The sequence below is a fragment of the Anopheles coluzzii genome, chromosome 2 (assembly GCF_943734685.1).
Source record: "Anopheles coluzzii chromosome 2, AcolN3, whole genome shotgun sequence".
In the NCBI taxonomy this organism is placed as follows: Eukaryota; Metazoa; Arthropoda; class Insecta; order Diptera; family Culicidae; genus Anopheles; species Anopheles coluzzii.
Genome location: NC_064670.1, coordinates 31,793,188 through 31,818,756, shown reverse-complemented (window position 1 = coordinate 31,818,756; position 25,569 = coordinate 31,793,188). Strand labels below are relative to the sequence as shown.

The 25,569-nt window shown below is 47.3% G+C and overlaps 1 protein-coding gene across 3 annotated transcripts in view; it reads left to right on the top strand.

The window, feature by feature from the left end:
* LOC120948706 (uncharacterized) overlaps positions 1 to 25,569 on the top strand; it is a 175,032-nt gene that overhangs the window by 38,934 nt on the left and 110,529 nt on the right. For all 3 annotated transcript variants that reach the window (XM_040365341.2, XM_040365342.2, XM_049610961.1), the window contains one exon: positions 24,703 to 24,913. In XM_040365341.2, the coding sequence (XP_040221275.2) occupies positions 24,703 to 24,913 (211 nt within the window). The remainder of the gene's footprint in view (positions 1 to 24,702; positions 24,914 to 25,569) is intronic.

Sequence of the window (25,569 nt, the reverse complement as noted above, 5' to 3'; positions counted from 1 at the left end):
TGCTGCTGCTTTGTGGTGGTTTCCGGTGCGGCAAAACCGTTGCCGGTCTGCCTTCGTGGTATCTGGCTAGCTACGGCTTCGTTTTGTGCTTTATCATTTCGCTTTACAAAACCACTTTGTTTCCTGCTTTGTTTCGTTACACGACTGTTTCATCAACATTCTTTCTACTGACCCCGGGTCAGTGTGAGGCTTTCTGGTGTATCGTAGCTCTAGCGCTGACTTTCGTCGAACAGCCTTGCAGTACATGATGCGGGTTCGACCGCGAGAAACGAGGACATGGGTTTGGCAGCATTTTTTAGATGAATTGTTGAACAAATGCTGCTGGAGTGGTGCTTTGACTTGCAAATGGGTCCGGTTGTTTGGGCTTTTGAAGTGCTATATCCCTGAATGCCATGCAATATTTTGTGAATCGGTCAGTTGAATGAGAAAAAAGCACATTTTTGGCAAAACGATTGTCTATTTATTCAGTTTGTATAGTAATTTACTCGTCTTTTGAAACCAATCAACTAATCTCAGACAAATTGAGCAAAGAATGCGGGAATTGGATAAAGTATACTGACCAATATAGTATGTAATTTCTTGTCAATTACCTTCAGCTGCAAAAACGATGTAGTTGGCTAATAGGTGGTTCTATACGCAAACATTACAATCTTCAGCAATTTATTGATCAAGTTTGCAAAATTGCTTTTAAGCATCGTCTATTAAGCACTTGACGAAACTTCCATCGTAGTGAAAGGCTCGTAAAAGGTTCTCCACTTCGAACACACACACACATTGCACAGCTGCAGGAGTTCATGCTGCACGTGTGTCTGCATGTAAGCAGCGATGATGGCGCAGGGAAAACTGTGCACCGAAAACTGTTCAAGACAGCGATTAACCTGGTCTTGTCTGTGGGTAAAAGGAGTACTGGAACGTGTTCGCACTACTACTACGAATATCTCCAATCTACTGGGGAGGAAATATTTTTCATCAAAATTTCAAACTCAATTTCTAGCCCGAGCTCTCTTGCGGGTAAAACAATCACTTCATATTCGGGGAAAGTACCATAGACGAACCCAGTGCTCAGTGTTTATCAGAGAATATCAGCAAAGCGGGTCGAAATGTGGCTTAAAAGCAGTACCAAGAGGAGGGTATATGTGTGTTTTTCGTATCTGCAGGGCGGAGAGGGCCGACATGTAGGCGCTTATCCCGTGTTACCCGGCTATGGTGTTCCAGCCCGCAGACATAAAGCGGTCCTTTGCCAGTGCCAGAATGCACTGAGCAGGTTCATGCGAGGGGCCCTGTACTTTGGTACCATTTTGTGCGCTTTTGCTACGATGCGACAGCATCGGTTGCGCCCATGACAGTGTCGTTTAATGTCAGCCCCGATGTACGTACTGTCGCTAGCAGAAGACGAAGGACTCAAACATGCAGAACACTTCCTTCCAACTTGCTCATAATCTCTGTGCGGCCTGGTTGAATGCTGTACAAGGATCGCTGGTCTGGACAAAAGAACCGTAGGCACACCGCTACCCTTTTCCATCTGTCTGCGGTTGAAAGCTGTATTTGGCGATTATGTGCTTTTTGCATTTAAGTTGCGCATATGTCACCCTGTGTGTGTGTGTGTGTGTGTGGGGGGGGGGGGGGAGAGTAGTGGCCTGAGCTAGATTACCACACCACTGATGTGTCCCGCATGTCCGTGGGCCGTTTTCGCCTGCTGTTGCTTGCGTTGCAGCAGAAGTGCCTGCTAATCCTCGTTCAATTAGACCGTAATCGGATCGAAAGCGAATGGGCCTAAAGTCTAACCTTACCACCGACAATTCGGATCGAAAGTGCATTCACGAAGATGATATGGTGCCTTATTAACGTGGAATACATAACGCACCGAAAAATAGACCACATACACACACACACGCACACTCATGAACTCGCTTGAACTGACCATCTCCGTACGGCTCCCCCCGGATTGTGATGATGCTCACGATCATGGTTGAAACCACAGTACAGGCTCGATAAAAATCGAGATAAACAACCGCCGAGCATTGAGGTGATGTTGCGTACGCATAATTATCTCTAAGTCTGGGCTTGAAACGACTCGATTGCCTAGCACAATCCCCCGATTGCACTCTGCCGCCTCCTCGCTTCCTGGTGTGTATGCGTGTGGATCTTGTGAAACTCGTTAGGGAAGGTCGATGCGTAAGCTGACATTAGCAGCAGTGCCCGCATTAGCTTCATCCGGGCGACCCGAGCTGCATGCCGCAGAATGCTACCGAACCGTCGGTGTCGGGAGACGGGGTCGCGTTGAAGACGACAGCATTGACGGTAGTGTAACCTCTTTCGAGATGCAACGAGGTCGGAAAAGTTTTCCAATCTGCCGAGAGATCGTTTGAGACAGCGCGGGCACACCTGTGTGTATGTTTGTGTGTATGTGTCTCATAGCAGGAAGCTCTTTACGGAGAGCTCTGCATTTGAGGTTCGTAATTTGTGTTGGTACGTTGAGCGGTAGAGAAACTAAGTTAATTACACGGTGCGTTCGGTGTGCCGCCACACGTACACGAGTCGCTCGTTCTGGTGGTTCGTCATCTTCATCGACCTGGCTGAGGGCTGCAGAAACTTTTGCATCGACGCAACCCTAACCTGGGAAATCCCAGCAGAGGACACGGGAATCGTGTGTGTGTGTGTGTGTGTGTGTGTGTGTGTGTTTAATCTTACGGCAAGTGGTTGAGGGTTTTACCTTAGCCCAGGCACTGATATCGCCACTAACGTACTTCATTTAGAGTTAGATGGAGCGATTCAGGTCTTGGCTTCCTGTCGGGGGAACAACGGGAAAGTAGTGTGGATGGTGCTGGTGAGGCGCGTTCTTTCGGTGGGTAATTTTAGCTGCCATCAATTACCGTGTAACATTTCCGTACCGAACCGGCTCTAGCGATGGAGCATGCGAGCTTACATCAATCCAAAGCACACTCGCAAACAGGCGGCTAGAGGGGAGATAGAGCTATTTTTTTTCCTCCCCTACGGCAGTGAGATTTAACTCTCTGGCGTCTAAATACTGTTCTATTCAGTTGTCGTTTTGCTTCGATCATTCGTTTCGTAGTGTTTAGAATGCTCTTCACTAACAACCATCGGGCAAGTAATCGAACATGGTAATACCGGCATCGACACTGTCAGTTTTTATCGATTTTGCCTCTGGCAGCCGTTGATGTTGAATGCTACGTGTGGTATGTTTTGCTCGCTCTCGAATCGGCCCAAATCTGTGTACAGCGATGTAGAATATTAAATTGCTTGTCTCACACAGCCATCGAACAACAACGACCGAAAAACGGAGAAACCAACGCAAATTCTACCACTCAAGAGTGCCCCGCATGTGTAGAAACAGGAGAAGATTATTTGTAAAATTAAAAAAAAAAATGAACATGATAAAGATGCTTCAACAAATATGTGTCCCACGCAGGACACATGTTTTGTATCGAACAGTATGTGTAGGGTGACATGGGTCAAAATGGCCATGTTAAGGATTTTGCTCTAAATTTGTATGTATTTCTTTATTAACAAAACATACAGTTTTAAACAATTCGTACAAGTTAGGGTACTTTTTCACCACGAAAATATGGGAAGAATTATCAAACATATATAATTCTCTTATTTATGATAGACGGATTTTTTATTACCTCAAACTTTTCTCACCATCCTCGCGTAATCCGCTGTTCGAGATAGTTAAAATATTGTCGTTTTGAGTACAAGTCGTATTCTTTTAATTGTTTATTGAATAGGAAATCATGATATTCTTAAAACATTGTATTCCATTACATTAATACAAGTAAATTCGGACATTTTGCCCCGATATAGCCATTTTGCCGCGAGTGAACGGCAGAAGAGTAAGGATTAAAGGTAAAAGCATACGGCTGTAGATCGGTCCGACACTGGCAAAACATATTCCATATTTTGTTTTCGCTGTTTAGGAACAAACCCTGTTTATTTTGCTTAGAGCTTTTGCTGTTGAAACAGTGGCGTGGAAAGTTTGTTTTGAACAGAATTGAAGAGCTGCGATTGAGTGATTACCGCTTGGTATGCTATGTTGGAAAGATGGTACACGATTCTTTGAAGCAGTTCATGTACATTGGTAACATCCGTGCGTAAGAAAAACGAAGGAAATTGAGACCACGATAATTATTTGAAGTTTAACACATTAGTACGTAGTTAAGTACCTGTTGATGAAGCTTCATTGGAAAATGCTTTTGAAGCTAATTTTCCAATAAATTATTCAACTTGTTTTGTAACATTTTTAAACACTGCTATGCGTAATTGGCGCAAGGCACATCGATCGGAAATTCGCTGCCAATAGCTGCATAATTATTTTTACAGTGGCTTGCACAGTATTATTTATGCAACGATTTGGTTCGTCTTCAAAGTTCCTCTTCAACATTCTACCACAGAGGCAACATTCCCGTGGCAAGATTGCCGACGAATACGAGATCCGCCACGGGAAGTGGATCGAGGGTCTCTCGGCACGACGCGTTGCCTACCACATGCGCCAATCCACTATCCACGGTAGCGAACGTGTTGTAACGTTTTACACTTCAATTTACTGCTCATAAATAATCGAACAGGTCTGCTGTTGGTGCCGGGGAACGGGAGTTTCGACTTAATTTTAGGATTACCAGGTGCTTTACGCCAAACACGGTGCCTGAGTCCCGAGCGCGGTAACACAATTGGAGCAATTGGAATTCCCAGCTGCCTTTGGGGGTTTCCAAAAACCCATCCCGGGGAAGGTTTCATCGGTTTGCTCATCGAACCTTTCATACCTCCCATCAACCTTTTAAACCTATCAATCTATCAGTGGGTGCGTGTGTTCTGTTCAAGTCGTACATAATACGGTCTAGTCTGACTACTAGTGTAAGCACAAGGAGGCGCGTAGTAGGCGTTTGTGAGTTCAGCTTTTACAATGTCTTTATTTGCTCGCAAAAGATTTACGAAAGTTGAACTATACGCACTTAAGCTAATCTAATTCAGTAAAGCAAAGTAAGAAAAAGCAGTGAAAAGATAAGAACTACAAAAAAGGTTCGCCTATCGCTCTCTGCCAACCCGTTCCCTGCTCGTACGCTTGCCGAATGCCCTGCGATATCCCGAACCCGAACCTCTTCCTTTTCGGCCTCTCGAGCACTCACCCACACACACGTGTGGTGTTCATCGCGCTCCGGCCACGATCGGGTTCGCCCGATCATTTCTAACTCGCTGCAAATTTCGCCCGGTTTGGTAGATAATTGCAGGGCTCGCCCAAGTTCTTTTCGTAACATCCCCCAGCCCGTGACCAATACGCTATTTGTCACCCTTTCTTATCTCTAATAAGGCAAGTTTAGCCGCCGGCCTTCTGAGGGTCCCTGTGTTTGTTCGCACCCAAGCTTGTCGTATCCGCCCGTCGGCTCCCGAAACCACTCGTTCTACTATCCCTCTCTTCCACTGATTCCTAGCGCCACCGTCGACTATCAGAACAATGTCTCCAACCTCAATCTCTCTCACAGTCTCAAACCATTTGCTTTGCCGTGCCAACACCGGAAGATACTCTTTTATCCACCGTCTCCAAAACCCGTCCAGGATATGTTGCACCATTTTCCAGTTGCTCCGTAACCCCGTCTGAAGGCTAGTCGGTGCCACCGGTCTCTGCTTCACTCCCGATGAACTGCCCAGCAAGAAGTGGTTAGGAGTAAGAGACTCCTGATCCGCCGATTCCAGCGGGATGTACGTCAGTGGGCGTGTGTTGATCATTCCCTCCGCTTCCACTATCACCGTAAGCAGCGTCTCGTCATCAGGTGTACGCTGTAGTTCTGTCATAGTACTCATCGCAGCCTTCACCGATCGCACCATGCGTTCCCATACCCCTCCCATATGGGGTGCGCCAGGGGGGTTGAACGTCCATCGGGTGTTCGCGTTGGTAAAGGTCGCAGCTAAGGCATCGTTGCGCTCGTCGATTTCCTTCCTTAGCTGCTGGCTGGCTCCCACGAAATTCGTCCCGTTGTCGCTGAACACCTCAACGGGAGCGCCTCTCCTGGCCACAAAGCGTCTCACTGCCAAAATACAGGAATCTGTGGAAAGACTACTCACAACTTCTAAATGAATTGCTCTTATGGTTAGGCATGTGAAAAGCGCCACCCATCGTTTCTCCTGTGCTCTTCCTCTCCTCACCAACAGCGGTCCAAAGTAGTCCAGTCCCACAAATGTGAACGGCCTCACGAATGCAGTGAGCCGCTGTTTCGGTAATGGAGCCATCGGGGGGATCTGTGGCAATGTTCGTCGTATATGGCAGAACACGCATTGCCGAACCACTTTTGAAACCAACCGTCTCATCTTTGGGATCTGGAAATACTGCCTCAGCTCGTTCACCACGGTTTCGTTATTGGCGTGTCGAAACCGGCGATGAAATTTGTCCACCCGCAGGTGGGTTATCCATGCGTCACGTGGCAATACGATTGGGTACCTGGCAGCATATGGCAGTTCCGGAGCTGCTCCAATCCGTCCCCGCATGCGCAAAACACCACGCTCATCCGCGTAGGGTAAGAGACCATAGATAGGACTTTCCTTAGGCACGGTACTCCTTCCTGTTCCCTCACCGACACTCAGGACTCGTACTTCATCCTGAAAATATTCCCCTTGCGCTTGCTTCCACGCGATCGTCTCCGCTCTCTCCAATTCGTCTTGAGAGAGGATCCCAAGGTGTAGAGGGGCTCCTCCCACCTTTCTCATCAAATTGTCCACGTACCTGACAATCCACGCCAACGTCCTGATCATTCTTTCCAGGCGGCTGAAGCGTTCAGCTTTTAGAGGGAGAAGTCCAGGATTCAACTTCTCACGGTGAAGGTTGACCCGCCGTATCTCTTCCTCCGGAGTAGTTGAAACGAGTCTTCTCGTCGGCCAAGACTCTTCATCCTGCAGCAGAAATGATGGACCCTGGAACCAAATGCCATCCCAGTTGAAGTTCGCACGCCCTTTCCATTTGGTAGCTTCGTCTGCTGGATTGTCCTGAGTGGGCACCCATCGCCACTCATTCACGTTGGTGTTCTCCTGAATCTCCGCCACTCTATTCGCGACAAATGGCCTGTAATTCCTAGGGTCGGCATGTATCCATGATAGCGCCACCGTGCTGTCCGTCCAGAGCACCCGTTTTTTAACAGGAATCGGGTGATGCTGTTCCGTGGACTTCAGAATCCGTGCACCTAACAAGCAGGCTTGTAACTCCATCTTTGGTATCGTCAAAGGCTTCAGAGGGGCAACCTTTGCCTTTCCGCATAGCATGGTACAATGCGGTTCTCCTTCAGAATCGACGACCCGTAAATACAGAACGCATGCGTACGCTAGCTGGCTGGCATCCACAAACAAGTGTAGCTCCGCATTCTCGTACACTTTCTCTCGTGCCTCCGGGAAGTAGCACCTCGGAATCCTAAGCTGGGCTATCAGAGGAAAAACATCCACCCATCTACGCCAATCTCGCATTTGACCGGGACTGATGGCCTCATCCCAACCGGTACCAGCTCGCCAAAGGTCTTGAATCAAGATCCTTCCATGGATGGTAAAATTGGCCAACAGTCCAAGCGGATCAAAGAGTGACATCACGCATTTGAGCACTTCTCGCTTGGTAGGGGTACACTCCGTCTCAAATATCTCCGCCATTCCCACACACGCCTGCGTGTAAAAGGACAATTGGTCCGAGCTCGGGTTCCACCGCAATCCGAGCACCCGTTCTCCATCATCCACCGTAGAGGTCAAACTCTTCATACCGGGACTGGAGCTTTCGCCGCCCAGCCGTTCCAAAACAACCGGATTGTTGGAAACCCAGTTCCGGAGTACGAACCCGCCGTTCGAGAAGATTCCCCTGACTTCTCTGGATACTCGACTGGCTTCTTCGAGTGTTCCGAAACTATCCAAATAGTCGTCGACATACGTGCTGGTCAAGATGCCACGTACGGCACGAGGGTATTTTTCGGCATGTTCCCTGGCGTTCCGGTTTTTCACGTATTGTGCGGTGGCTGGGGAGCAGGCTGACCCAAAGGTAACGACGTCCACGAAACATGTTGCGATATCGTCAGCAGGATCTTCCCGCCACAGGAACCGCTGCGCATGCTTGTCTTCGTCGCGCATGCGTATTTGCAAGAACATTTCCTTGACATCAGCGCACACCGCTATCCCGTACATTCGAAACCGGAAAAGCACCCCTGGCAAAGAAATTAACTCGTCCGGCCCCTTCAGCAACATGTCATTTAGGGACGTACCTTGTACCTTAGCAGCGGCGTCCCAGATGATGCGCACCTTCCCTGGCTTCTTCGGATTGGTAACCACTCCCAACGGCAGGTACCAAATTCGCTTCGAATTACACTCTGCAAGCTCAGCAGACGTCGCCTTGTGGATGTAACCCTTTTCCATCATATCGGCTATGTGATGGTGCACCACGGTTTTCAGCTTAGGGTCACGTTCCATTCTTCTTTCCAGGCATTCCAGCCTGCGACGCGCCATACCCAAGCTCGAAGGAAGCTCCACGTTGTCTGTCTTCCACAACAGACCGCTTTCAAACCGATTACCAATCCGCACCGTCGTTGTTTCCAGGATCGTCAGTGCCCTTCGTTCATCTGGATCAGGCACGTCACTGGAGACAGTCCCGAGTTGATCCAACTCATAAAACTTGCGTAAGGCCCCCTGGATGGTGGAGTTTTCGTCCGATGCTCCACACTCGCACATATGCAGCACTCTACCGATTTGGCTTCCAGCCGTCTTTCCATACACGCACCATCCAAGCCGAGTCTTTACGGCAACCGGTTCCCCTGCAAGGCCTTCACGCGTCTTCAGCGGCACCGCCAATCGAAGGTTGTCCAGCCCGATCAACAACTGTGGCCGAGCATCACGGTACTCCGGTAATGGCAGCTGCTTAAGATGGTCCCATCTCTCGTCATCCATCGTGAAAGTTTGCTGTGGGAGGCTAAGGCTGGTGACAGTCCGCACAGCTTTCAGGGTGAACCTTTTTGTCGACGTCACAGGTCCGATCTGTAAATCGATCATCATCGACGCCGGCTCGACCCTAGTCGTATCACCTGTCCACTTGATACATAGAGGTCGTCTATCTCCCTTCACCCCTAACTGCTTTGCCAGGTCTTCGTCCATCAGCGTCATTGACGAACCTTCGTCCAGGAACGCGAAGGTTTTTATCATCACTCCGGGTCCATACGCTGTTACTGGAACGATTCTAAAAAGCGCCGACATCGGATTCGACTGATGATAATTATTTATTACCTGGTGCGTCTGACTTCCACTGGTTTTCGGGAAGTGCCGCCGTTCTCGGTCTGCAGTAGAAGGCGACTCTATTGCATCCGGGTCGTGTAGAAGCGCGTGATGTCGGAATGCACAATCGTTGATTCCACAGCGAGAGCGATTTTTGCACGATCGCCAATTGTGCTTCTCCAGGCAGCTAAAGCAGACCGATAGCTCACGCGCTCGCCTCCATCGATCCTTTACCGGCAGTCCTCGAAAATTAGTGCATGTCGACAATACATGCCCCGCGACGTTACAGGATACACACTGTCTCTCAGCCGCGCTGGACGTTGTCGCTCCATCTGGATCCACGTGCGCGTGGACGTAGCCCTTCGTAGGCCTTCCCTTGCTGGTCCCGCGCACTGAAGGAGAGTCAATTGTCGTCAGCCTCGCAGCGTCTTCAGCCAAATCCTCCATGTAGTCGCTGAATGTGGACAGATCTACCGAGGTCATTCCGCGGATGTGATGCGACCAACGTAACTGTTGATCCGTTGGTAACTTGCCGACCACCTCTTGCAGCAAGAGCGGGTTGGTGATATGCGCACGTTCACCAGCCGCAACCATATGGTCCACCATACACTGCACTGCTTCCCCATACTCGACTAAACTGTCCAGCTTGTCAGTTTGGGGTGCCGGAATCTTCCGCACCTTCTCGATGAATGTTTTAATTAAGTGCACCGGCCGCCCATATTTGGAACGTAGCTTCTCGATAACCTGCGGAACTACGTCCGGTAACACCAATCGACTCCGAACAGCTTCGAGGGCAGGTCCTTTCAGGCACTTTTGCAGGCGCAGCATATTCTCCCAATTCGAGTATCCACATCGCCTGGTAGTATACTCGTAGTGCGATATAAAAATTGGCCACTCAGCGGGATCACCGGAGAAAACTGGGAGCTCTTTAGAAACCATGTGCCGCGCAGCCTCTTGTCGTGGAGTTAGGTCTGGTTCCTCTTTTTCTTCTTCGCTGCGTTTCACTGTTCTCTTTTCAGTCTGAAAAGAGTTAAGTTGTGGTGAAATTGAAAAAGACTTATTTTCCCCAAACCCGAGAAGTGCCTCTTCCTCCTGCACGAACTTCAGCTGCAGTTCAAGCTCCATGCGCCGTTTCTCCACCTCCTGTCGCCGCTTCAGCACGGCGAGTTGACGTGCCACGTCATCACTTGCCGCATCCAGGTTGAGGTTAGGACACGATCCTCTGTGCACGATGTTCGATGAGACAGACGTTTTACCTCTGTCGGCCTCATCGAGCGATGAAAGCGGCCGCCTCTTTGGTGTCATGACCGGGCGCACCCCGCCTTCCGTCGCAGCATCCTGGTTGAGGTTATGTACGGGTCCCCCTGCCACGTGGGTCGATGTTCCTGGCGCTATCTCGTCGTTGGCCTCATCGAGCGATAAAAGCGGCCGCCTCTGTGGGTTTGTAACCGGGCGCGCCCCGCCATCCGTCGCTGCTTCCAAACTGAGGTTACGAACGAGATCCCCATCCACGTGTTTCGAGGTTCCTTCCTTGGGCTCCTTATTGCCCTCGCGTGGCGATGATTGCTCTCTCAGCGTCTTCCTGGCACACTCCTCGCACAACCACGCACATTTCTCCACGGCTTCTACGTATGCCGTTATACCGGCACACGAGAAATGCCACCACGCATCACATTCATCGCACTGCACGTACAAAGTGTCGTCGACCTGATTACCGCAAGCCTTGCAACCACGTGCTTTCTTCGGTCCCATTGTTCTTCACTATTACACTTAACGCACTGAAGAACCCTTTTTTGTAGGCAAAAGAGTGTAAGCACAAGGAGGCGCGTAGTAGGCGTTTGTGAGTTCAGCTTTTACAATGTCTTTATTTGCTCGCAAAAGATTTACGAAAGTTGAACTATACGCACTTAAGCTAATCTAATTCAGTAAAGCAAAGTAAGAAAAAGCAGTGAAAAGATAAGAACTACAAAAAAGGTTCGCCTATCGCTCTCTGCCAACCCGTTCCCTGCTCGTACGCTTGCCGAATGCCCTGCGATATCCCGAACCCGAACCTCTTCCTTTTCGGCCTCTCGAGCACTCACCCACACACACGTGTGGTGTTCATCGCGCTCCGGCCACGATCGGGTTCGCCCGATCATTTCTAACTCGCTGCAAATTTCGCCCGGTTTGGTAGATAATTGCAGGGCTCGCCCAAGTTCTTTTCGTAACAACTAGGCTACTCTACATTGCCTGAAGCGCGGTTAGCGATTAAACGGCAACCACATGAAAACCACAGCAAACCTTAGAACGATAGGCGAGTGCGTATCGGAAACCGCACACACGCACATGCCGTTCCGTGGGAGGGCGAGGCGCTAGGTGAGTTTCCACAACAGTTAGCATAAATATTTATAATCCAAGAATTCCTCTCCACCGTGGGCAGACAGCGGATGGTCGAGCTTCAGTGCCCTCGCACGGATTTTCATTGCTTGAGGTCATTTTAGAAGCACACCGCACCGCACTACCGGTGATTGCACCCAACCAAACGAATGCGATCGGCCTGGCTTAATTGATTACCGGCTGAGGTGCTTGGTGCAGAAGTGCATTTGCAATTTCTTTACTGGGGATAATTTGTGTGTGTGTGTGCAATTATAACGTCTTGAGGCGCGAGTGGGGTTTCGTGATGGTAGACACGATTGTTGCGTGCTGGGGCCGTTGGCTGAGGACTGATGCAGGACGGGAATTCTGACACGTCGACTGTCACACGATTAAAAACATGGACACCGGAAGAAACTCATCCAGATTGTACTTCACTGGAATCAGCCGTGCCGACGGTGGTTGAAGATGGCGGAGGACTAGGGATGGTTCAGACAAATGGCATCGTTTAATCAAAACACGCTCTCTATTATGTTGTGCGTACCGGATGTACCATGAAAATGGCACGAGGAATGGGGGCATATGCGTGTCCTTTCGGGAAGCTTTTTGCGGAAAAATCATCATCAAACACAGCATGAGCTGTCGGTGATGGAGTAGCTGTTCTTATTTATGTTAGACACAAAGTGTTTCTCGTGATTGTCTGTCACCAACAATCCGCGAGTGCTTACGGGCGTTGCTTGCATGATTGTGTTTTTACTAGCTTTCCTTTTTTACTAAAGCTATTTTTTTTTCTTAATAAACCATACGACAGGTTTTAACAGGGTTTCATGATTGTGATATCCTTTCCTACCTTTTTCTCACTACTTTTTGCTATTTATAGTTGGAAATTGTATGCATCCCCATTTTGCCTTTAAGAAGCGATACTTCTGAAAGGTAACAAGAAGCAGCAATGCCACATGCACTCCTGGTGTTAGCATTTTCATATGTTCCCATTTAATTCCAAACGACATTACGCCACATGGATGACATCGTGTTCTACTTACTCACAGCGAACGGGCTCTACTTGATGAAGATTGTATCATTAAAGTGCGTTACCATGGAATGCGACGCCCGAAAGCATCGTGGGTTTTATTCCATTCCGCAATGCTTTCAGTCAGCAGCTATCTCACCATTTTGGATAGCAGGGAGTAGGGGATGAGATGACATTAGCTTGAAGGTAAGCTCGTGGGATTTTTTTTTCAACCTCTTTTTGATAGCTTACCATTAACCGTCTGTGCAACGGTGTACATGAGTGAGGAAGAATGATTTATCCCCCGTAAGCTTATGGCAAAGGGAGGATGACTGCGTTCAAGGGAATGTGTGCTACTAGTACTGTGTGCACGGTACCTCGGTGGCCAATTTTCTTTGACCACATACTCAGCAAAAGCGGCACAATTTCATCAGCACTTTTGTGTTCCATATTAACCTTCGCAGCGCAGAAGGGTGCGCTCTCAGTCGTATTAAGCAAGAATATGTGCGAGCAGTAGAAAAAAAAGAAGAACAGCCACGTGAAAATGAACACCAAAATGGCTCTTTGAAGGGAAGGCTCTGGTGAGTGTTGCTGCTGTGCTTTCCGCTACCTTACCGTTACCGGAAGTAGAGAGATTTGCAGCTGGAAACCGATCCTCGTACCAGATGGCCCCGTGCACCGAGAACCTGTAGCATTGGTGTGTGTGTGTGATGGAGCTGGTATTTTATTCTTTTTTGGAGGCAACTTCCACGTGCTGGTTTAGATGATGGAGCAGAAATCGTCGTGTGTGCGCGCGCGCCGCGTCATCGTCACATTTGCCTGTGGTGTGGCTGGCGTAGCGTGGAATTTATGTGCCAAGCGTTAGTTTTTGAGGCATACACTAATCCACCTCACCGGCTGATGACACGTACGTGACGTTGGCATTTTTATGAAAATGGTCTGTTGCTTTTGTTTCTTTCTTCTTTTTTTCGCTGATCGCCGTTTGTGTGTCTGTTTTTGTGGACGTAACAAAAGATAACAAAAAAAAAAGCAAAAAGGAAAAGAAAGCGAAATGTTAGCGCGATAATGTTTAGTGAAAGCATAATTGCTTTTCTGTGGAGTGTGTGTGAGCGAGTGTGTGTGTGGCTGTGTTAATACGTTGTTTATGATGAGTGAGTGAGGCGAAACCACTTTGGTCGACATAAGGGATAGATTTTGCTTAGAAATTGCAATCAAAAATGAAACTCTAAACCAAACATCGCATTGTTTTGATATGGTTGTTTTCGTGAGATTTAATGTATATTTAATTATTTTTCCGATCAACGTTTATTGGTCTTTTCCATTTTGTTTGCGTAAGTTGTATAAAACGTCACTCTCATGTTGGACAGGTTTGTTAGTCATTATGTATCACTTTTAACACTGTTTTACGTATTCTAAGGTAACTAAATATGTTTAGTGCTTGCGTCATTCTTCTGACAACGTTTCTACCCCTATTACCAATGTGTCAGAACACCCCAAAACATATGGGAATAGCAAAACAAAACAAAACATTAAACAATATTTAACATCCTTAGGTGGTAGGATTTTGTGTCATTCAATCTATTATGGTTTCATTCTACAGGCCCACCACACGGATGTGCGCCCGATTCTTGAGCAGAAACCTTGCTAAGATGATGTTATAATCATTGATCGTAAGTAATCGACAAATGGGACCCAGAACTTCACCCAACGGCCCGTGGCAATTTGGCCAAAGTGGGTTTGCGAAAAGATGAAGCCGAACGAGTGGTGGAGCGTTGTAAAATGTGCCTTCAAAAAGTAAGTGGAGCGCTGGCCTCGTTCTGCAACGGGGGCTTCATTCAGCTGGGCTGAAGTGCTTTTCAGCGTGCAAGAAGAAGAGTGCTGCAACTTCCTGCACGCTGTAAATGGAGTGGGCTGCCACCAGAAGGTAGAATGGCGCTGCTGGTGCTTTTGGAACCCGAATTTTGCACCGTCCAGGATCGAAACACCGCGAAACTTTAATCGTGCAAATGCATGGAACTAAGTTAAAATTATGAGCATTCGTAGCATCAATAAGTGCCACTGCCGTAATAACCAGCAGCGCTCTTCTGTAGTGCATCGTGATAAAGCTCTCGTTTTTACAGATATGAAGGTTAGAGCGCAAAATAACTAGAGTTAGACTTCTGGCGTAAGAGCTTAAGAAGCGTAATAGTTTTTTTTTTGTAAATGTTTGTACGGAGTTTGGCGCACAAGCAGCGTCCGTAAGTGAGGCTTCGAAGAAGTTGTTCTAATTGGAGATGAGCCCAGATTGCATTTAGATGGATTGGTACATACGTCCGTGTACCGCGCTAGAGAACGTTTGCTGGTCGTTCGCTTATGCGCATGTGACGGGTTTCCTGCTAAACTGTGCAGTACGTCGCGGTGCAAGTGAGAGAAAGTTGTTGCTTGCAGTTGGCTGGAAGCCTGTAAAAGCAGCCCCAACTTTTTCCATGCACCGCTAGTATCATGGTTCGGCAGAAACGTCGTTTTGTGGAGAACTCAACGAACGTTGTTATGTCATAGCCGTGGTGGACCTTTTAAATTGGAATCAAGGCTACATCGAGCCACTTCTCGAACTGCTTATGTTTCTAGAAAATGCATACCAAGCTTTATAGTTAAGCAACTCCTACCATAAATGAGGTAATACAGGTACAGCAAGCGATCCTGTAAAGAACAAATCAATACACCTAACCTAACACCAACAACGAGCCCATTGGTTGAAGGTTACGGTCACGCTTTCATTTGCCTTGGGGCCACAGGTGTACTAAGGATTAGCGGTGTGCATCGAAGCAAAAGCAAGAATAGAATTTTTAACGACCTATTTTAAAGTTTTTCCTCCCCTTCCATTTGAGTCGCGTGCTGCCCTTCCAGCTCTCGCCTCGGGCAAATCCGATTCGGTCGTGCAAGTGCAAATGAAGCCAACCAGGATAAAATCACGTGTTCCGGGTTCGTGATGTTTGGAATCGATTGAGATCTAGCGAAAGAAAGAAGGAACGTACAGAAAACCCACGCAGCAGCAAGACGAAGCAAAAATCGCAGATAATTTGTGCAAATACACCAGCAATACTTTCGAATGGGAAGCGATGGGAAAGTAGGACCGCAAAGCAGCGAACACAAAAAAAAACACGCATTTGGAAAAGTATATTTAGAACCGCAGCTTAAACGGCCAATGGCCAAATCGTCCTCGTCGGGAGCAGCGTAGAAGAAGCCCCGTCAGTAGGGATTATAACGACACTATTAACTTTTATGCGAATCGTTACTTACGAAGGCTGCCCGATGGGGGGGTTGGGACGGAAAGGACACTCGCTTGTCGGCCGTTTTCCCGTGTACACTTTCTCCCAACACCACCACCACCACCATCGAGTGCGTGTTTCGGACCGAACGGACAGAACGGCAGACACAGGTTCTTGTGCTGTGTTTTTTTTGTTGTTGTTGTATCGTCTCTGTGCTTGCGGGTGTGCGCCGTGTGACCTCAGGGTTGCCTGATCTGCTATGCTTGGCACGTTCCTGGTGGGAAGTTTGCAACGTGACAGGATTCGATGTACACGAGGACGATGTGTAGCCGGGAGCGAAACCGGTAGCCATGACACATTCTTCAGCACCGCTTCCACGGATGCAGATGATTTGGTGTGTTGTGTGTATGTTTTCCGCGCTGTTTTCCACGGCCGAGCTGAGCCGATTCGTTCGAGAGAGGGGCGCGCCATGTTGGGCTTAATTTTTGGTTTCGATTTGTACCGTCGGCCGCGTTGGCGCACCATTGATTGATGTTAGTTGGGTATGATTTTGGGTGGAAAATTAGGGAACTGCGTCCCATTGCTCTGATGATTATTTTAAAACAATGTGTTAGTTTATCTGACGGTTTTGTGGTGAGTTATTGATTTTAGCATATTTTCCGTGAAATTTATAGTACTTTTATGTATACACTGTTCTCAAAATTATTACGATATCGGAATAAATAATAAATAATAATCATAAAAAGAATTTGTAAAAGAATATCGCCATGCATTCGTGCCTGTCAAGTTCAGTTCGGATTTAATATTGAAACAAAATCCAGCGAGGAGTGTACAATTATCTATGCTATTAAAAAACAGAAAAAAGACAATTCCCGTTCGTTTTACAAACAGCACGCTTCTTCTCACTCTCTTCCCACTGCTGATATGTGTGAGTGTGTGTGTGTGTTTTTTTTTTAATAATCCCCCGTGGAGCTGCACACAAAGCGTATGCATCGCAGAAATTGTATTTAAATAATTTATTCAACGATTTCAACATTATGAGTCCCAGCCCCGGCAAGTGTGAAGCTGGCAAAACCGGATGTACGCTCCATCGCGTGGTGGGTAGCAGTTCATCAAATGCCACACTGTGTCGCACAGGCACGATGTGTGTACTGGCTGGGGGAGAATAATACTTCCCGCTCTCGGTTCGGCCAATCCCGCCCTGTTGACACACACTACTGCCCCTGCCGGTGATAGGTGTGTTTGTGTTCTGCGCCAATAACAGTGGCTACATTATTTGTACGTGAATGTTTCATGTTGGTGCGCTGCGTCCGCGCACCCGTTGGTGGCTTCCGGAAGCACCGGGAATCGGGTTAATTGATGATTTTAATTATTAACACTCATCAGCGCGGCCGTGCGATGCTTCTTGCCCATGGGTGTGTGTGTGTGTGTGCGTGTCGAAGGTTTGGCTACTCGACATTCGGTGATGTAAAGCCACCTATTCGGAGGGGTGGCTCGCGGTTGCTGTTGTTGCTCCGGGGTTTATCCGGCGATGGATGCACTCAATTGGGGTGCCGGGTGCAAAGTACACCGATTGGCAGGTTGATTGTTGAGGTGTGCAATAAATTAAAAATCACACCCGAGTGACGTCGGTTCGAGGTGTGTTTTGTTGAATGTGAGGGGTTTTCTGGGATGTTGAGGGGTTTCTGCGTTGTGTCAGTCGTGTAATGGCCCCCATTCGATACAAACAAAATATCTATGCGACAGAAATTCTACAAATCTGCAAAATGGAGGACACGCCAAAAATGCCATTCGTATTATTCGCTCCATATTTACAGCGAGTTCCATTTATAGTCCGTCAGTTAATTAAGATTTTAATTAATATTCGTGTTTTTTGTTTAGCAATCGGTATTTCTGTACGTGTTATGTTGCTATTGTGCCAAGTACAATTTCACACTGTGTATTGTTAATGGCCCGAAGTAGCAATCTTGTTGGATGTTATTCATAGGCAAAGCATAATTTTGATTAGCTGCTCTGCTTGCCCTTTTGCCGGCACTGAAATGAAATGCAAAATGAACAGCAGGACAAACAAATGCTGGGGGCGATCGGGTGTTGTTGGGTTTTTTTCGATTTTGAGCTTTGCTCGTTGTTGTGGCAAATGCCAGATTAGTAATTTACATTCAAAATACGTATATGATTGCTGTGTGCTTGCTTCGTGTGTACATAATTTGATGTACGTGTACATTAACAGCTAACGATAGGACAAAAGTAAAATTGTTTTTAATTACCGAGGTTTATAAAATCATTTTATTGGTCTTAGAATAAGGATGTACAACAATTTTAGGAAGTAGGATAGGCAAAGGAACGAAATGGGTATTAACCAATTGACTATTTGTAAAAGGACCTGTTACGTGATGAGCTTTTCCGACAGGCAACGCGAAGGATTTAAGGGCAAGAGTCGCTGGGTCGTAGCAGAAAAAAAACAAATTGTGGAATTTTAGACAGAGTCTTTGACACTTCGCCTACTAACCAGACCTTCCCGCAAGACGCTTTTGATAAGGTTGGGAAGAACAAATAATTCCCATCGGCACTTTACGTCACCATGAATGGCTCGAACAGCGGGGCACATACGCTGGAAAACTAAAGTTTGCCCGAGTTAGTTCCAACACTTGTTCGACGAATAATTATTACTTTGCCGTCAGCTTTTCGCTCTTTCCACTGTCACAATAAATCGATTTATCGGAGCGGTGGGTTACACAGCACCGCCATTCATCTTCAACTCGGTCCACACGCACACAGTTATTTATCGCGAACGTTATGTACCGCTTGATGATCGTGCTTACTCCCACTTGCGAGTATTTCCCGCAAGATAATGAAGCAAAGAACCGCTAGATTTATTTTCGATCAACTGGCTAAATAGAGAAAGAATATTCAAGGCCAGGGAGAGTAGGAGGTGAAGTAGGGTAGAAAAAAGGAAAATTCAAGGACAAGCGGAAAATAGTACAGATGACGGCAAAGGAAAATTCCGGATGGTTCATTCCGTAACTGTAGCGTGAAAGTATTGATTCCACCTTCAGCGTTATTTTTGTGAGTTTTATGCGGTTTTTTGAGTGTATGTCTGTGATTGGTGCATGTTTGCTGATTGTATTCCTCCTGACTTTTACATATAATGGTACCAGACGTAGCCTACGTAAGGATTTAACGAGTTGTATTTGAATCAGTACGGTTCTAGTAGCGAAAAGAGAAGCACTGTTCGTCTCAATCTAAGTATTAGAATGCTTTCGTACAAGATGCTTCCGTACAAGATGCTTTCTTTAAAATGGTCACGAATTCAGAATGAAGTTCACGACCGTCACAAGTAGTTAGTTATAATCAGGAGTGGAATGCGTGCCGACTCTGATAACTTCGTAACCGGATTTGAAAGGTAGGTTCGCCCAGCATTATCCGGAGTCGTCCGGAATCGTCTGGATCCGTTCGAGCTGGTCCGGAGTCGTCCAAAGCTGTTTGAAGTCGTCCGGATTAGGAGTCATCTGGAGTCGGTGGGAATCGACTGGAGCCGGCCGAGGTCGGTCAGTGTCGGGGTCCACGACGGTCGGTGCAAGGATGCCATCACAAAGCAAAGCTGTCATCCCTAAGTGCTGTTCTTAGAAATAAAAGCATGTTTACGAAGTGCAGGCGCAAAGCAAAAGATGAAAAAACTAAACGAAACGAAATGCCGAAATGCCGAAGATTCTGGTTCCGTCTGACTCCGGTCGATGCCGACTCCGGACGCCTCCGACTCTGGTCGACTTCGATTCCGGACGACTTCGAATCTGACTCCGGAAGAGTCTGGACGATTCCGACTCCGAGTCCGACTCTCGACGACTCTAACTCCGGATGACTCTGAATTCGTCTCCGGACGACAACGATCTTGTCGGACGATTAGTGGTTCCGATTTTGACGGAGTCGTAATAAGACTAACAATAACCGGAGTCGAACTCGAAATTGTGGGTGCGCTCCAAAGAGCACATCACTAGCCCAGAACCGTGAATAAAAGCTCGCCCGCTTGTGCGCGCGCGGGTTGATTCTTGTCCCGTAATTATCGAGCTCAATTAATTGTTCCTAGACAAGAGCAGCGCTTGAAGGGTACTTCTTAAGCGCGTACGTTTTGATTGAAGTCATCCTTCCATCCTCTCCATCCGTTCGGCCAACAAAGAGCGAGCAGTAAAAGCCAAATAATCTGTGTGCAGGGGTTTTGCAAACAAAGGAAAGAAGCCGTGTCTGCCTTGGTAAAAGAGGCCATCCACTGTTGTGGGGAAGAGGGCACATTATCGGTTTCTGCTAAAGACGTTCCTTGCCGCTGTCTTATCAGACGCTTTGTTTTGGGTGGCGTTACGAGTCCCAGCGGCGTTCGCTTTCCCTCTCGGTGAAGGTATGAAGGCAGCACCTTCTAAGCACCGTTTTCACCTCTTTTGTCAACGACGAAAACAATCGAACATAATGCTGGGGGAAACGAGGGTTGGAAAGCACTAGCAGGAGGGCACGGCTACAACAAAAGAGCTTCGGCAGATTGTGGAGCCATCATCCATCTTTGGGCTGTGGAGCAGCATCGGCGCACCCGGTGCTTTCGCGGGACGGCGGAGAAAGCGAAAGCTCACCCCAAATAATAAAACCGGCCAGAGATAACGTCAGCTCATTATCGGTTTAATTGGACGTGCTTGTGTGCGAATCAAGTTTTGTGGGTGACTGGCACTACTGGTTAATGGCGGCTTGATCCCCCCGTACACCATCCGCGGGACCCATCCACTTATCATGTCCTCTATCTATTATGGACCGTGTTTCGTTCCGTTGCGCTTATTTCCTCTTCGCTCGTCGCTTAGCGAAATAAAAGGAAAAGCTTTCGATGATGTTATTGCTGCTGCTTCTGCTACTGCTGTGTAATGTTGCATTAATCGTTGCACGTGCTATCTGCTTATTCATTCGCAATCGAATCGAGATTTGGTAACGCATTTAAGCCCGACGGTGTGTAGAGCGTTGAGCGCGTATGTAGAGCATAACGCAGCTGAGACGAGGTGTTGATGAATGCGCAAAAGGCGGCCACTCGAACACTCGTTCAAGCACTGGTTGGCGGACGAGGTCGGCCGGAGATTACGGTCGCTGGAGCGCTACATTTCACCGCTTGCTGTGGAGAATGGACATGGACATGGGGTACACGATCGTGGCGCCTTGACCTTGACAAACCGTGCGTTTTGTTTGACATTTCTGTTGATCGTAGCTCGTAGAAGATATTTAGTTTCAACAGTTCATGCATTATTGCAAGAGTCAGTGACGCCAACGTCACGGTAAGGTAAGCACAGTGCGTCAGTAAGTTTTGCGAAAGAATGTTAATTGAATCACGATCGAGCGCAAACGATCTTGAAACGGTCGCCGGCGAATCATTCTCAATTTCATCTCTTCATCAGTCGTCAATCCAACTAGGAAGTGACAAATTATTGCGTATCGATTTTGTACTTCCGAACCGGCATACGGTCGTTCTGCGGTCGTCTTTGTGTCTTGGGCCGACACGGGCAGACCACCTTGAACTTGGATGACATTCGGAAACGACGGTTTCCCAGACGACAAGACGAGTCAGATGCGTGTAGCGTTCATCAACCGATTGATTGTTTTCTGCAGTTTTTTGTGCTGCTTCTTCACTCCCTTGTACACGACCATTAAACTCTACTCGCTGGTGGTTCATCTGTTGCCAGTTGCGAATGACATCATTTGGCTTTGGTTTCGCTCAAAGCGCTTACTCCGGGGAAGCGTATCTTCGTGGACGCTGTGCGTCATTCGCATTGTTGCGAGTCTTTCTAATGGAAGGAATTCACCCGCAAGGACGGCACGGAAGGAGGTGAAGGTTACGAACCTGACATTCGCGCACAGAGCGTTCTTGCCACAAAGCGCCGCGATTAGATGCGATGAGATAACAATATATAATGACGACAGAGCGACACGACGACGACGAGAGCCGAGATATCAGAATTCCAGTCATCATAAAGAAGGACATTCTTTTTGCCCCAGGATATAGTAAAGCGTTGTCGTTCAAGTGAATGGGTCAAAGTGAACGATGGACGTTAATGTCGTTGTCCTGCTGGTTACAAGCGGCGGGACCATGACGGTTATTGCGTATAACTGGGGCTTATTTATGTATGGCGGGTCATTCGTTACTCAGGTGGTGTTCTGATCCTTGTGTTTGAATTCAGAATAGAGGTATCAGCGAGATAGAGCAGATTGTGGACGGTAACCAGTCCGGGGGATGGTGTGGTGGGGCTGTCGATGTTCTAATGGTGGGCTATTCGTTTTTCATGTACATCAGCATTCTGCTTTGCATTTATACAGCATTGTTCGCCTGTGAGCTGGAGTCGTAACGCTGAAGCGAACTAGAATTCGTTACAGCATAGATGATGTTTCAAAACGAAAATGGGATCTCTTCAACATCGCACCAATCTGACGGACATCATGACGTGTCCAAAATGTGTTCATCGAAAACTCATATATTCTAAATTAAAAATCTGATGAGCTGGTGGTGGGAAGAAGAATTTTAATATCTCCGCGCACCATGTTACAGTGTGTCAAAACGGTGTACCGTAGAGCGTCGACACACATCTCTTCCCTCGCAAGCAGCTCGAAAGCACGCGAAATTAGTTCACTTTCGCTCGATCAAGAGCAGTTTGCTGAAATGAGTTAGCCGCTTCCGTTGAGTGAAGGAGAGGCTTCCGATGGATGGAGTTCGCGCGAAAGTGGGCGCGCGATTAATAAAGCCTGTCCTTTGGCCATTCGACCAATGCCGGAATGGGCTAAAACATGCGCACCGGTTCTGAGTGTTATTGACGACTGTTGGCCTGTTTCACGTTGTTATTTTATGCGGCGTAGTTTGCCTTGCTTTTGAGCTGGTAATGGAGACTTTATTACACGAGCTCACCAAGTTTCGACTCGTTGTGATTGACTCAAATATTGCTTTTAGTGTTATTTTTAGTTATGGTTTGGGGTTTTCAGCCCAGGTATACGGGCGAGGTAACATTTGAAACAAGTTTGTAACAGTTTCAACTCGACTCGAAAGACAGGGAAGGTATTAAAGAGTTTAACGAATTCCAGGATTAGTCGAATCAAACAATAGATTTATTTCTTGCAGGTCTGTAATGAAATGATTTGCGATCTGTTCATTCGAAATTCACTGTTCACGCGTTTTCATCCCGTTATCGTTCTCGAATCTAGCTGAGCAAAACCGTACCATCATCCCGTTCTGTAGTGTGGGTGTGTGATGAAGTAGAACAAATCAGTCAATCAATGAACTCTTCGCTCCACCCAGCATACTTTACTTCCGCACTAAATCTGCTCGTTTGCCCTATTTTCTCAGCGTATTGGTTCTGGCTCTCTGGAATTTCCGGAAGATGTACTTCACCTGGGAAGCGCGTGATTTCGCGCCGGCGGGTTCTATTTTCGGGTTCGGTACGAATGCTCAAGAAGGAACGATGCATAATCCTGTTAGTACATCGAGCTAGTACTACCACAAGGCCGCCCGGTAAGCAGCATCGACGATGACACACATCTGGGGTTCTGCCGGAGCTAACAAAACTGTTACGGCGCGAAGGGGCGGATGTGTGAATGCTAGTGCGTAATGTAATTTCAATCCTGCCAGATTTTGTTGACTGTGTGTCGGATACTACAAGCACGAGTAGTGTTCGCAATTGGCATGATACCGAGATGAGTACGTTCCAGTAGCGAAAATGCACGCTGCTAGGGAATTTAATTTACATCATGCTGCATGCTGGGGCGTTGCCATTGGTAAACGGGAACATAATGAAATGATATGTACAGCAAATTTGGACTCTTTAGAATCTGTTTGCTGTCGGCTCACGAGCGTTTGGCTGGGCTGGGCGGTAGGATTGCAGGGCACAAACAGACCGCGTGAAAGGTTCGCGATGTCTGTTCAATTGTTACATTGGTTGGATGATCCGGAAACTAAAAAGACTGTTGCCTCGTTCGTTTGCGTTAGATGACATTAATTAGGTTAAGTATACCCCGAAACAGCAATCGGATGACCGAACGCAGATGCTTTTAAATTTATACCCCAATTTGTTGCATAAAAAATTATTACTAATTCTGCCTTGCACTAAACATTCTTTCACAACAAATCAACCAGATGTGTGTGAAAAGATTTTACTTACCAATTAATGCAAACGGCTCGGAGTCTTTTTTGTGTTATTTTATACGTGTGCAAGAACGTGCAGTGTTTAAAATGCTTCATTTATTGAGCACCAAACACCGAACCTGTTCCCTGTTAACCTCATCGTGTATGTATTAAGCTGCTTATCGAATTTTTATCTACACGTCTTATCCGTGTGTGTGATAGTGGCTTTGTATGCCTGCCACGCTACCCATACTAGCAGAAAAGCGGATGTAACGATTGTCTGCGACTGCGTGCCGCTTATCGCGATGCATATCCTGTAATTGTGTCTGGTGGATTAAAATTTATGCATGCCTTCGGGCGGCCTCCCACGTGTGCGATCGCTTCCTCTTCGCGCGAGGGTTCGATTTTGTTGCATTTGACAGCGCTGCGAGTGAGAGAGATAAAGGGAGAGATAGAGAGCTAATTATGATGCATGTGAAGGTAGCGGAGCAGTCGGAAAGAACGGGCTAATGTCTTTCGCATGCTCGGTTTTGGGTGGTTTTGGTCGTACGCTGGAATTGTAAATAGCTGAACACTGGTCGTTCAAGCCGGCGTGTAATTATTACCTTCCGGTCATCGAGTGTCCCCGATGAGGCTGCTGAACCGATATGCTACCGTACCACTCATACCTTTTGCGCCACAGATTTGTTACATTGTGTTTGTTTGTTCTTATATTTTCTTCGCAGTACCAACCTTGGCATCTGGAGGAGCCGATTCGACGATCAACCCGTTCATTCGGTACTGGGAACCAGCCCGTTTCGACCGCGGTCTGCTAGATGTGGCCCACCAGCACCACGAGCAGCACCGAAGGCGCCGCCGGAGCATCAACTACGAGCATGGTTCCGCCGCGTACGGTCCAGCCAATGTGGTGCGGTTAAACTTTCGGGCTCATGATCGGTAAGTATAGGCAGAAATGAAGAGTAGACTCAATGCGTTTGTTTGTTATAATATTTTTGTTTGTGTACATTTATAAAATATGTAAAAGTTTGTGTAATTATGCTACAAAAACTAAACATTCGCGGCACAATTGAGCTTTTATACTTTATGAAATTTAAAATGAAATTTCAAAACCAGGGAGATAATGGAAACTTTTCATATGCGGATGCATTGCGGATTGCATACTTGTAGGCGGTTGGGGGTTCGGTGTTGCTCTGATGGCTAGTAGCTGCAGACCGAAGACAACAGTGCAGCACCTTAATTAAAACACAGAGAATCGAGTATGCAAATGCACTTTATTTTCATATTTTTGTACAATAGTTTGTATTGGTTTGTAAATTCGACTACAAAACAAGTTTCATCATTTAGCACACACTTAACCAAAAACAAATACTATTTTGGGGCGAAACATTTCCCCTCGTTAATTGATAGCGACAACAAATGTTCCCAATATTTTGTGTCCCTAGCTTCTTCTTGTCGAATGTCGACTGCAGCGTTTTTCAAACGAGCCAACTTCCGCTCGCAAGGTATCCTGTCCCGTGGCTCCACGAACGCTCCTCTGCTGCAGCACGGATCGAGCGTGCAGGTTCCGGTCGACCGTCGTCGTGTTGCAACCG